At 57.0% G+C, this 13,987-nt stretch overlaps 1 protein-coding gene across 1 annotated transcript; it reads left to right on the forward strand.

Moving 5' to 3' along the window:
* Positions 1–361: 361 nt before the first annotated feature.
* On the forward strand, positions 362–8,127 carry PTPN7 (protein tyrosine phosphatase non-receptor type 7; the record flags this gene model as incomplete). Its single annotated transcript, XM_082296296.1, has 9 exons — positions 362–492; positions 841–1,024; positions 1,439–1,523; positions 2,045–2,121; positions 4,309–4,446; positions 5,192–5,302; positions 5,832–5,989; positions 7,390–7,503; positions 8,034–8,127. The coding sequence occupies 9 exons, from the start codon at positions 362–364 to the stop codon at positions 8,125–8,127; spliced, it is 1,092 nt and encodes a 363-aa protein (XP_082152422.1).
* Positions 8,128–13,987: the final 5,860 nt, after the last annotated feature.

Here is a 13,987-nt window from a genome sequence, read left to right on the forward strand (position 1 = left end):
AGAGTGGGTGTCCTCCCCTCAGGGGAAGCAGGTGCTCCTTGGTGCCATGCCCAGCATCACCAGTGGTGCCGTGTGGGCTGCAGTGCTGCAGGCATCCCCGAGGGTGGGTGTGCTGGGAGCTCTCCATCTGCCTGGATACGGGGGCTGGGGGTCCTGGTTCCAGGACAACTGAGGACTTAAAACCCATCCCTTGCTTGCAGACCATCTGCCAGGGGCTCCACCCAGCCTAGTGGTATCTCTCACATCTGCCTTTTCTTTTCCAGCTGCTTTTCCTCTGATGGCTCCATGATTTCCCAGGAGCTGAGGGCCCCCCGTGTCCCCCCGCTGTGCTTCAGGACGAGGGCTCCGTGGCTGCTGCAGCATGGTCCAAGCCTGCTTGGTGTGCTCCAGAGTTCATAGGGGCAGCCTGGCAGCCCAGGCAGCTGCAGCAGACATGGACAAGCCGGACAAGCCCAGTCCCTCTGCCAAGAAACACGTGCGCCTCCAGGAGAGGTGAGTGTGGCTCCCCCCTGGCCGGGGTACCCATGGCACTGCTCATCCCCAGGGCTCCCCTAAAATTCCTTCCTGCCAGCCCTCTGCCTGCCAGCCTGTGCAGGTGCCAGGTCTGAGTGTGGGGGCAGCCCTGGCCCCCACCCAGCCCAGGACAAATCTCGACACCGTCCTTCAGGGGCTTCCCAGCCAAAAGGCAAAATGATCAGCTAGTTCCTTGTTCCCCATCTGCCGGGGTGTCTATCTGGCTTTTGCTCAGTGTGGGGTGGTTTTATCTGATGATAGGGGGGGTGGGCTGTCCTCCTGTCCCAGCGGGGCAGTAGGTCAGCCAGGGACCCCTCTGCCTTCCAGGAGGGGCTCCAATGTGTCACTAGTGCTGGACATGAGCTCTCTAGGGAACGTGGAGCCCATCCAGCCTGTCTGCACACCACGGGACATCACGCTGAAGTTTCTGAGGACATCCAGCCACGTGCTGAGGAAACAGGAGCTCCAGCAGCACGCCCAGAGCCTGGCACAGCTCCAGGAGGAGTTTTCGGTGCAGTGATTCCCTCTCTCTCCTCACAGGAAGGGTGGCAGGGGCTGGCGGTGGTGGGACTGGCAGGGGTGAGCATCAGGCTCTGAGCCCGGCTGTGCCCCACAGCCCCAGTGGGAGGGCAGGGGGTGTGGGCACACAGAGGGGAGGGGTGCCCGGGTACCACCTGCTCCTCGGTGCACACATGTCCCATTGGGGTGCCTGGAAAACCCTGTCCTGCCCTCCCATGCCACCCTCTTCTCCCAAGGTTGTGTCTCTGGAAGGAGTCCCAGCACAGCTGGACTCATCCCAGGAGCTGGCACCTCTGGTGATGCCCCTGGGTCAGCTCTACCCTGCTGGGAGACCAGGTCTGCCACCACCAGGGGACACAAGTGGCAGCGAGGGGCTTCTCCTTATTGCTGGTTTCTCCCCCTGCAGAAAATCCCACCCAACTTCGTGAGTCCGGAGGAGCTGGAAATCCCTGGACGTGCCTTCAAGGACAGATACAAAACCATTCTCCCCAGTATGTGCCACTGTGACCCTTTGCCTCCCACTTGCCTGTGTTTGCTTGTGGGTGAGGGAGACTCAGAGCAGCCCTGGCACTGGGGTGGGCACTCCTGGGGTTCTGCCATGCCTGCTCCTACTGCCCGTGCTGCAGGAGCTGGGTGCTGTGTTCCAGGGCGTGGGCACAGTGCTGTGGGGTGGCACATGGGGAGCTGTCCCTGGGGTGGGTGTTACTTGTCCCCAGGGCACAGCCCTAAGGGTGTAAAGGCTGAGCATGTTCTGGAAGGACTCAGCTGGGCTCTGGTCAGGTGCTGTGGGGATGTCCTGAGGGGTCACTGGGGATGAGTTACCCCACCTGCTCACCACGGTACCTGCAGGTTTGGGCTGCAGCCAGGCTGTGCCCTGCCAGGTCAGGGAGGCTGAATGGGACAAGAGCAGCTGTGAGGGAGGGTGCAGGCAGCTCTGAGCATGGCATGCAGCAGGAGGACTCAGCCTCCAGGCAGGATCAGTCCCTTGGGCAATACCTGCAACATCTTTCAGATCCTGAGAGCCGGGTCTGCCTCAGGAGGGCCAGGAACCAGGAGGAAGAGAGCTACATAAATGCCAACTACATCACGGTGAGTGTCCTGCCAGGGCCTGCAGCCCAGGACTCACAAGGCACCGGGCTGCAGCTGCCACACTGGGTCACACGTGCTGGACACTGTCACCTGTCCCTTAGCTGGGCCAGTGTGACTTCTTGTGAGACCAAACCATTAACAGGATTGCTGGGAAGGCCTGGATTTTTGGTACCTTTAGCAGTTTTATACTAGGAGAAGTGGCTGGAGATGGAGGATGTTTGGAGCTGTGAAACAGGGATTCCTGTGTCCTGTGGCTGCCCTGGGGCAGCAGACTTAACTTGCCAGCCCTTTTGGGGCTGGAGAGATGTGGCTCCAGCTGTGCAGGGCAGACACGCTTCCTTTTGGGGGGGAGAGTCTCCTGAGGGAGCTGCTCTCAGCTCCTGGGCAGATGGAGCACCCCGAGAGGCTCCCTTGCAGGGGCTGCTCCATCTCCTCCTCACATACCAGCCCATGGTCTGGAAAAGCCATGGGAGGCAAGCTGTGTCAGCAGATTATGGCAGCTCAGAGATCCTCAGACCTCACACATCCTGGGATTTCCTCTCTGCTCAGGGAGCTTGTGGCAATTTCCCAGGAGGAGAGCTAATGAAGGTGGGGTGTGGCTTATTTTTGGCACCCAGTGGGGTCCCTTTCCAGTGACTGAGAAGTCCCCAGACCCTAGGGTGTTACTGAGACAACCTGATTTTGATATCCATCCCTGTGCCAACCTTCCAGGCTGCAGTCTCTCCCACGATGGGATCTCGTGTCAGCCAGGTGCCAGCTTTGCCTGGTGGGCAGGCTTCCTTCTGAGCAATTAATCTTCAGCACCCTTCCCTTGGGACTGGCCAGGGCACTGGGAAGCAGAGGTGGGGCCGTGGCTGCTGTGAGTGCTTGGCAGTGAGGGAAAGCAGGGCTTGGGAAAGCAGCCCACAGAAAATGCTGTCTGGGGTGGCAGACAAACCCCTGGGAGGTGCTCAGAGGGTGTGGGTTGGAGCTGGAGGGCACTGATGGTGCTTGTGGCTGAGATCCACTGAGACAGCAGCACCCAGCACCCCGCAGGGAGGGTCAGAGCAGCTTTGGGACAGGAGCAGTGCACCCAAAGCTGCTGGGAGGCTTGTCTGGCGCGAGGGCAGCGTGACCACGGGCAGCAGAGGAACTGTGCCTTCCCGAGGCAGCCTGGCAGCGTGCAGCTGCATGCCAGCTGACACTGGCACTCTGTCCCTACAGCCCGGGCTGTGCCTGGCGTCCCCTCTGTCTCACATGAGTGCTGACAGTGCTGCCCGTCCCCCTGGCACACACACCTGAGCACACCTGTGCCCACACACCCCTCTGTGCAGCTGGCATTTCCTGACCCCTTCCTTCCCCTTACCTCTCCAAGGGTGTAGCAGTGCAGGAATTTGTGGGCACATCAGAAAAATCAGCAACCCAGCCTGCCTGGGCATGCCTGGGAGGCACAGGAATCTGGAAGGGCTCTGCAGGCCTTTGATCAGCCCCACCTGGGACTGCTGCTCTTCCTGCTGCTGGTGTTCCATGAAGTGTTTTTGAGCATGGGGTGGTGGGGAGAAGGTGGAATTCCCAGGGCTGACACCTCCAGGTCTCCTGAATGGAAAATCATGTTTCCTAGGAAAAAAATGATCCTGAGGTCTGAAAATAGGGCTCTGCAATATGTTCCTGAGAACATTCCTGTCCCTTAGCTGGGCCAGTGCGACTTCTTGTGAGACCAAACCATTAGCAGGACTGCTGGGAAGGCCTGGAGTTTTGATACCTTTAGCAATTTTATACTAGGACAGGAAGTGATTGGAGACAGAAGATGCTTGGAGCTGTGAAACGGGGATTGCTGCTTGTCCTTGTGGAAACACCCACAGTGAGGAGTGCAGCTCCCTGTGTGAGCTTTGCCTCGCCAAGGCATCCATCACGCTGGCTCTTGTCACACTGATAGCCTGGGGATGCTTGCAGGCACTTGGGTGTACAAGGCCAGCTTCAGGGACTTGCTCCTGGGTGAGGGGACCAGCGGGATGGGGGGGAAGCCTGGGGGTCCCTCAGCAGATCTATAAAAGCATTTTAGGGACAGGTTTAGTAGGAAACAGCACGTGTGGCTCAGCCTCTAAACTGTAGAGGCAGAAAAGCTTCATGAGGGCCGGAGTGGCCTGGAGACAGGCCCCCCTCCCCTCGAGGCCCCCCAGCCCCCCTGACGGGCCGTGTGCTGGGCAGGGCTACGCGGGGCGGCCCCGGGAGTACATTGCCACGCAGGGACCCTTGCTGAACACCGTGACCGACTTCTGGGAGATGGTGTGGCAGGAGGAGGCGCCTCTCATCGTCATGATCACCGAGCTCCAGGAGCGCAAGGAGGTACCGCTGACCCTCCCTGGGCTCAGGCACCGCCCCGCCAGGGGCACAGGGGGAGCGGGGTGCTGATAACAGCAGAGGGTTGTGTGAGGCCAAACGTGGGGTCTGTGCACCCACTTAGTGTGCTTTCGTCTCAGAGGATTCCCTGATGGATCACAAGTGGAGGAGAGAGCCCCAGGGCTGCAGCCTTGGCCCTACCTGGCAAAGCTTTTCCTCCTCACATGGCTGTGTGCCCTGGGCACGCTTTACCAGCTGGATAATAGCATAAAAACCCCTGGGGACGGGGCAGAAGCAGTGGGCAGCAGTGTCCCTCTGGCCCCCCAAGCTCTCCCCTGAGCTGGGAGCTCTCAGCCAGGGGATCCAGCCAGGATGGAGCTGACAGCACCTGCCTGGGGGAACTGAGAACTGGAAATTCTCCTGGCCATGTCCTTGTTCCCTTCTCTCCCAACAGCCTCCCTGTGCCCTGGGTCCTGCTGCGTCTGGAAGCTTCCAGGGCTGAGGAAGGCTGTGCATCCCTAGGGCCTGAAAGCCAGGGCAGGGCACGGGAGAGGGTGCAGAGCAGCAGGTGCAGGGACAGGGATCCATCCCTTCCTTGCTTTCCCTCTGTATCACCCTACATCCACCTTCCCCGCTCTCCTACCACCCCCACAGTGATGCCCCCTCCCAAGAGCACTGACCCAAGCACAGTTCAGACATCCAGGGGGTGCCTTGAGCATCTCCACAGCCACAAACCTGCCTTGTTCTCCAGAAATGCGTCCACTACTGGCCCGAGAAGGAGGGCACCTATGGCCCCTTCACCATCCGTGTGCAGGCAGTGAGCGAGTCTGTGGAGTACGTGGTCCGGGAGCTCTCCATCCAGGTGGGTCAGAGAGGGAGCACGCTGGGGCCCAGCAGTGCCCCTGACACCCCTGGGATGTCCAGTGAGATGGCAATGCTGTGTGACAGGAAAGAGCAGGGTCCATGATTCTCAGGAGCCCCTCCTGCCTGGGGAGGCTGGGAGGGAGCAGGACCCAGCCCTGGGCTACAGAGGAGAAGGGGTCAGCTGGGCAGCACCACCAGCCCAGTGTTTGTGTGCTGTGCTGTCGGGCTCTGCCCCATGGGCTATCTGTACTCTCTGGCTGACACCAGCCTAAAGGATCCCGCTTTGCCTGGACGCTGGTGACAGTGTTGGAACACTCTGCATCTGTTCTCGTCTTCTGGGATGGGACACATCCATCGTCTCTGGCCCAGGGGTCTCTCCCTCATGTCTGGCAGAGGCTCAAAGAGGGATTTGGGAGGAGGGTGGCAGAGATGGGTACAGGCTGCCTGGCCTCTGCTGGAGCTGCACTCTGCGTTTCATTTGGCCCCGCTCTCACATCCCGATTTCTCTTTGTTCTGTGCTGGAGAAGCTTGAAAAGGAACGCCGCAAGGTCAAACACATCCTCTTCCCTTCCTGGCCGGACCAGCAAACACCCGAGTCAGCCAAGCCCCTGCTGCACCTGGTGTCCAAGGTGGAGGAGACTCTGCAGACTGCAGCCAGCCCAGGGCCCATCGTGGTGCACTGCAGGTAAGGGCTTGCACCTCACCTGAGCCCCGTCTGTGCTTCACCTCGGGGTCAGGCTGCAAATGCCTGAGGGGAAAATCCCACGTGAGTCCTTATGCACAAGTCCTGCTGTGGTGCAGAAATCCTGGGGCACAGCCACCCCACAGCAGAGCTGTCAACCAGCAGCTCCTGTCCTGGCAGCAGGATGGTGGCAGATCCTGCACCTGCGTCCATGGGCAGCTGGGTGGGAGCAGGAGAGGTCTGCATTTGGGACCCAGCCACCAGCCCCACCGTACACCCACAGCTCTGGCTCTGGAAGATCCTTGCTTGAGCAGGGAGATGGAACCAGATGACCCCATGTGATGCCTTTTCCCTGGTCCTAGAACTATGAGCCAGACACAGTTAAGGGATGGAAGGGTTTTTACTTCGGTATTTAATAAGGATCCTTATGGTGCAACAGTTCGTGAAGGTGGAATACACCAAAATGCACACACACGGTATATCACATATATAATCTTCTACACCTTATAAATTAGCATATCTGACCAAGATTCCCCAATGAGGAGCTTAAATGAATGGTGTGACATCTCCTTATTCTAAAGTATTTCCTCCCAGATGGGCTTAATCCTAGTTTACAGGATATCTTCTAGAGGGGCCTTGGTTTCTCAAGATAGCATAAGGCTTTTCGGCCTCCAGCTGTGAGGCCTTTAGGATGTTTGGTCTTCTCGCTTAGCAGAATACCAGGACTACGTTAAGATATCAGGCTTAAAGTATTACAAGTATGTATGCTAAGAATACTGGGAATACATAAGAGGTATATAAAAAGAAAAGGCAAAAAATCATGGCATCACAAGGCTGGTCCCTTCGAACCTGACCCATTCTGTAATTCTGTGATTCCTGCTCTCTGTGTCACCAAACATGGCCTGTGGCTTGGATGTGGAGCCATGTTTCAGGACAGCCCTCCTGCAGGATGTGGCCTCTGCCTGTTTCCTCTCCTTGCTAAGTGAATTTGGGGACAGTGGAGCAGAGCACCCAGTTGTCCCTGTGGAACACACTCAGCATGCACTGCTGCAGGCTGAGTGCAAACCACTGGTGCTGGGGTTAGAGCCCAGCTGGGAGGGGAAGGGGCTGCAGAGCCCCCTGCACTGCACAAGGATGGGGCACAGACTGGTGTTGTGCTTCCAGAGCAGCTTCAGCTGCTGTGCAACATGGCAAGAACTCCTTGCCATGGCAGAGTGACCCCAGCCCACGGCTTTTGGTGCCTGGCTGAGAAGCTTGGTCTGGCAGCTGGGGCCAGGACCCCCTCATCCCTCTAGGAAGAAATCACAGCAGCAAACCAATCCAGGAGTGCATCCAGCTCAGCAAGATGCAGGTGTGGGCAGTGGATGCTGTCGGTGCTCAGCACAGCTGTGTCTGTCCTGCAGCGCAGGCATTGGCCGCACCGGCTGCTTCATCGCCACCAGGATCGGGTGCCAGCAGCTGAAGGACAAGGGGGAGGTGGATATCCTTGGAATCGTGTGCCATCTCCGCATAGACAGGTGGGTACTCAGAGCACGTGGCTCCTTGGAGGCCTGGGAGGAGGGGTGTGGGAGGGATGTGGCAGAGACATGGGGATGGGCATCCCAAGGGGACTATTTCTGATGGAAACCGGAAGGGTTGCTAGAGGATACAGATGTGTGGATGGCAAACAATTCCCAGTGCTGGGCTGGTTCTGCTGTCAGAGCTGCTGTAACTCTGACCTGAGGACATGAGGGAGAGTAAAGGAGCTGGGAACCTGGCAGCCGTCTGCTCCTCCCTTCCAGCTCAGCCACTAAACCCAGAAACACTCCATCTGGCCACTTTTCAAGAAGCACAGGTGAAAATTAGCACCAAATCAGTTGCTAATCTCATTTTGAACAGCCCAGCAATGCTTCTGAACCTCTACACTCTTTGGGCTGCTCTGGTGCCTGTTTCAGAGGCATCTTGACATGGCTGGTGAAGCAGGAATATCTGTGCCCTGGGAGCAGAGAGCTGGGAACAGGGTTCTGTGTTTGGTGAAGTGTCAGCGAGCCCTGCCTTTCCCTTGCAGAGGTGGGATGATCCAGACGAGCGAGCAGTACCAGTTCCTCCATCACACACTAGCTCTCTACGCTTCCCAGCTGCCAGAGGGGGGAGGCCGCTAAGTGCAGGGCTCCCACCGGGCTTCTGGCTCTCTGCTCTGACCTCTCCTGCACCAGCCTCGGGGGACACCTTCACCAAAACCTCTCCTGATGCTGCCAGGCCACAGAGCAGCAGCACGAACGTCCCTCGGGATGAGTACAGCTGAGTGAACCCACGGGGACGGTGGCTTTGGACCCTGGGGATGAGCAAGGTGTGGTGGGTGCTCGAGGTGGCCACTGCTGCCAGCTCGAGGCAGATTTCACCCATAGAAAGAAGCTTTGGCTTTTGAGAGGTGCAAGATCCTGAAGCAGAAGAGCAAGCTGTGCACAGGAACTGCAGCTGGCAAGCGCCGGGAGCACGGTTTGCCTTTCGGCTGCACTCAAATGTTCACCCCGTGAGACGCAGCACTGGTAGAACTACCCCGAAATAAACGGAGCCTCTGTCCTGGCTGTGCATCCTTTGTGGGCAGGGCTGGGCTTGCTCCAAACATGCACCATGAAGCTCTTCTTGCTGAAGACACCTTGGTGGCTTGGTGCATGGTCGGCTAACAGCGTTCCATAGCTTGCTTTCCTCTCTGCCTTCAGCCAATACCTTCTCACCAGCCTTAAAGTAGAACCATGGAATAGTATTAAGGTTGGAAAAGAGCTCCAAGATCATTGACTCCAACCTCTGGTCAAATTCCACTGTGCCCACTAAACTGTATCATGAATTGCCATGTGTAGTTGTTTCTTGAACAGCTCCAGGGATGGTGACTCCACCACCCCTCTGGGCAGCCTGTGTCAGTGCCTCACCACCCTTTCAGGGAAGAAATTCTCCCTAATACCCAACCTGAACCTGCCCTCTCCCTAGCAGGGGAGAGTCCCAAGCTCAGTTTGCAACTGATGTGTCCCCAGTTGCCTTCTGTTGTTACATGAGGGTGGGGATTTTGAATTCTTGGGTTTTTTTTCTGAAATCAGAACAAAATAATATTTGGGTTTTATTTGGTTGTCTTTTTAACTGATAAATCCAGGGGGGGAGGGAAATAGAAGATGGAAAAACATTTTGGCATAAAGCACGGAGATGGGAGTATTCTGTGACGTATTTTGAAGCTATTCAAAGCTGCCCTTGGCTGATGCACGTCACACACCCGCTTGGGCAGTGAGGACTGGGAAGGAGATGGGATCTGCCCAGTCTGTGCCAGCCCATGTCACAAGCCCTGACATGACCCAGTGGGAGATCCAGGGAAGAAAGGGCCAGTCTTCCTGCTTTCCTGGGCTCCCTGAGCTTCCCCAGCTCAGGGCTGTGTGCATGACCTACCCCTTCACCACTCCATGGGTCCCCGAAATGCAGCTGAATCGCTGCCCAATGGTCTTCCCTGTCCAGTTTCCTCGCTTGGCACCAGGAACAAATCTGCTCCCTGGCCCAGCAGCAGGAAAAGGGACAGATCTCAAGTAATGTCCTTTCACCTGCTGCATTTCGATCATCCTGGCAGAGAAATCCCCCTGTTCCTAGTGCCAGGTCAGCCTTTCCTCATGCCCGAGCCTGCCCAGCCAGGTGCTTTGGGGGGGAATTTTGTTCCCTGTGGGATTCCTGCACGATGCTCAGGCTCTTGGAGAGGCTGTGGAGCTCCTGCAAGCTCGTGTAGGTGGATGCATGGCTCAGGACCTTGCCTTCTCAGGTAATTTAGTGTAACACTGTTGCCTTTAATGGTGCCTCTGGAGACACTGACAGAGGTTTGAGTTGTGAGACAGGCTTTATTCAGCATTCCCCTCCTCAAGTGTTTCCTCCCCCACTGCCATCAGGCAGGAGAACTTGAAGACTTGCAAACTGCAGGTGTACAGTTTTCCTGCACTCCCTGGACAGCAGGACACACAGCATTTTCCTCATGCTTTCAGTTTTCTATCCAGAGGAGAGCTCATAGGGAGCTCAGGCTCAGGCCAGGAGCTGCACAAGGGTCTCCCAAGGCATGCAGGAGCAGCGCCAGGATCACAGCTGGACCAGGGCTGTTGTCTCCCCCTCTCAGATTCCCCATTAGGTGCTGGGAGTTTTTCCAGTTCAGCTGTCTGATGCAGATTATCATCAGTTTCCTGCCTTTTGACCGCAATTTCTACCAGCTCCATCTGTTCCACACTTACCTGGCCGCTATGTGAGCTCTCTCCATCCTCCGTGCGCTGACTCCCTGAGCAGCACCGGGGGCTGTGCCGAACCATCGCCTGTGTTATTGCCAAACCCCATCCTGGGCTCACCCCGTGTCAGGGGTGAGCAGGGTTTGATCTGCTCTGGCTGTGTCCTGAGCGTTCTGAGAAACTGCCTCACCCTGTCCATAGAGAGCACAGGGTGCCCAACAGACAAAGGGAAGGAATCTCTCCAAAATCTCATGCTTCCCCATGCCCTGGGCTAGGGTTCAGCCCCTGAGCTCAGCCAGGGGTTTCAGCACAGCCAAGATTGCTCCAGTTCCTCACTCCTCCACTCAAAGCCCAGGTATGGACCCAGCTGTCCTTATCCTTCTCGTGGTGTTTCTGTGCTTCACGGGAGGGACAGCCCAGAGCACGCTGGCACTGAGGGCCCTGGGTTGCAGCATCCTGAGAACCATGTTCCCAGGGCTCAGGAAAATCCTTCCTCTGCAGGACCATAGACCAGTTTAGGTTGGAAGGCCATCCAGTCCCAACCCCTTCCGCTATCCCAGGTTGCTCCAAGCCCCATCCAGCTTGGCCTTGGACCCTTGCAGGGCTGGGGCAGCTACAGCTTCTCTGGGCAACCTGTGCCAGGGCTTCCCCACCCTCTTTGTAAAACATTACTTTCTTACGTCTAAGAAAATATATTAGGTATGAAGATACAAGATCATGTCCTATCCACATGACTGTAATTTTGGCCTGGGGTTTTCCAGGCTGGTAATCCATCCCCTCCCCTTGCAACAACTCACTGGGATGGGAGGAACAAACGTGGTGGCCAAGTGGCACACATCACAGCTGTGGCACACACCAGCATTGGTGGTGGCAAGTAGACCCAGAATGCTCCAAATTCACTTTCGCAGCTGCTGGAAAGCTTCAATGCCATCAAACATAGCACTGCTCCAGCAGGTCCTGGGAAAGGCAGAGCATATGCCAAAATCCAGGGCCTTGAGTATTTAATAACAGCTTTGTTCTCAGGTGAGTGATGGTAACCACAGGCCCCAACAGCACCCGTGGACTCCAAGTAATCAGTGACCAAGCCATCACCTGGAAAGGACACTTTTTTGTGGCATGCTTTGACATTTCCAGGCAGTACTGTGGGGGCCCAGGATCTCAAGAAGGCCCCATGAGAGCTCCCACAGAGGATGAGGCTCACCCAGCAGCACTCACCCAGCATCAGAGGGAGGGCTGACCTGGTGGCAGGGGGCATGGCAGGGACACCTCTTCGTGCTGGTCCTTGATCACTCAGGGGCTAAACCCTGAGCCAGGGGAGCACAAGGACAAGCCACCCCTTACCCACGTGGGCTGGCACAGCCCTGACCTCTCCGTTTCCTTAAGGAACTCGGTTGAGCAACCACATCAAAACCTCCTGGGAATGTCAGACATGCTCTTGTCTGGAGAGGCCCTGGGGTGGTGCTGGGCCTTGCACAAGACTCTGCCCAGTCCCCAACTCCTGGCATGGAGACCACAGGGTGACACAGTGGGGGACAGAGCTGCAGCCGTGGGGACCAGAGCTGGTGTGCCCATCTCTGCATGTGCCACCACGGACCCTCTGCAGGCAGCAGAGCTTGGGACCCTGGGTCAAACCAGTGGGAAACAGCCAGATGTCCCCAAACCAGTTAGGGATGGCTCCCCTTGATGGGAATAAGGGAAATAGGATGGGTGGAGTGGGGATGGTGCATGAAAATGATCTTTTTTGCTCATTTGTTCATGCCTCTCCCAGCGTGGGGATGGTCAACAACCCAGCTGTTGTCCCTGCTGTGAGGGGTGAGTTTGGTTGGAGCACTGGATGGGCAGTTTCTGTGGCAGGGGCTGCAGGAACATCCCTATGATGCCAGGGCAGTCTCTGACAGCTTCAGTGCTACAGGAATCCTGAGGGGCTGAAGCCCCAGACTGGTGCTGGGACATTCTTTGGGCTGGAATGTTAAACAAAAATCTCTTTTCTTCCTGTATTTGTGGGGCCCCACCTCAAATGCTGGGTACAGTTTTGGGCCCCCCATGAAAAGAAAGACACCTCAAGTGCTGGAGCATGTCCCGAGAAAGGAACAGAGCTGGGGAAGGGTCTGGAGCACCAGGAGAGGCTGAGGGAGCTGGGAAAGGGGCTCAGGCTGGAGAAAAGGAGGCTCAGGGGGGACCTTGTGGCTCTGCACAACTCCCTGACAGGAGGGGGCAGCCGGGGGGGTCGGGCTCTGCTGCCAGGGAACAGGGACAGGACAAGAGGAAACGGCCTCAAGTTGCACTGGGGGCAGTTTAGATTAGATATTAAGAAGAATTTCTTCACCAAAAGGGTGGCCAGGCCCTGGAACAGGCTGCCCAGGGCAGTGGTGGAGTTGCCATCCCTGCAGGATGGTCACTTGTGGACATGGCTCAGTGGTGACCATGGCAGTGCTGGGATTACAGTTGGACTCGATGATATCAGGGGTCTTTTCCAACCTGAACAATTCTCTGAATTCTATGAAAAGAAAATATCTTCAAGCAGAAATTACATTCAAGATTCGGGGGATGATGAATTTTTCACTGGTATGAGGAGTTATGATGGGGTGATTACAGAAAACAATGATATTTCTGCTTCCTCAGGCTTCCCTTGCAGAGCACAGGGATCCTGAGCAGGCTGCAGCAGCTTGGAAAGCAAAATGCTTTGTGTCTCTGAAAACAAAGGCAGCTTCCCAGTGACTCACAGCACACCAGGAAAACTTTCCCACCATTAATTGTCAGGAGCTGACATAGCCCCTGTGAGGTGAATCGAACCCCAGCCCAGTTTCCCTATTTTCTGTGCACACACATTTGTCTCAGGCAGCCCCAGCAGTGGATTCAGCATCTTTGTCTCTCACGAGAACACAGCAACCTCTACCCATGGGTTCTCCCCAGCAACTGCTGGAATAAAGGACCTGGTGTAAGGGAACTGCACCTTCAGTGTGCCAGTCCTCACTTTAAGACTGGCTCAAATCCCACATGGATGGAACCCTGTTGGCATGGCACAGCCAGGCAGCCCTGCCCTGAGCGCTCAGCAGAGCGAAGGCACGGCCAGCACGCACAGCTGGAGCAGCTCGGTGTCCCCCCAACCCAGCAGAGCTGAGCAGGGGGAAAGAAAAGGGGTTTTGAGCCTGCAGGGCCCGGCCTGATGGCGAAAGGCTGGGTAAAGGTCTCACAGGAACATCCTTCGAGGAAGCTGTGCCTTTGGGTTGTGTCTCGCTCTCCAGGTGGGAATCGGCGGCTTCTGTGGGATTGCTCAGGGCTCCTGGCACTCAGCACACCCCACACTGCCCACCCTGCCTGCTGGCACCCAGCATCCTACACACCCCTACACACCCCTGTACACCCCTGTACACCCCTGTACACCCCTACACACCCCTGTACACCCCTGTACACCCCTGTACACCCCTACACACCCCTGTACACCCCTGTACACCCCTATACACCCCTACACACCCCTGTACACCCCTGTACACCCCTATACACCCCTGTACGCCCCTACACACCCCTATACACCCCACAGCCCTGTACCCCCAGTTCTCCTGCACTGATCACACCCTGCACCCCCAAGTGCCCCAGGAACTCTGCAACTCCAGCACCTTTGCACCCCTGTGCCCTGCATCTCCCCCACCCAGCACTGCCCACACCGCCTGCACCCCTCGAACACCTGCAGCTCCAGTACTCCCAGTACCCCTGCAGCCTGCACCCGAATCATCCCTGCCCACTGCACCCACTGCACCCTGCACCCGAACCAACACAC

The sequence above is a fragment of the Coloeus monedula genome, assembly GCF_965178545.1.
Source record: "Coloeus monedula genome assembly, chromosome: 23".
NCBI lineage: Eukaryota > Metazoa > Chordata > Aves > Passeriformes > Corvidae > Coloeus > Coloeus monedula.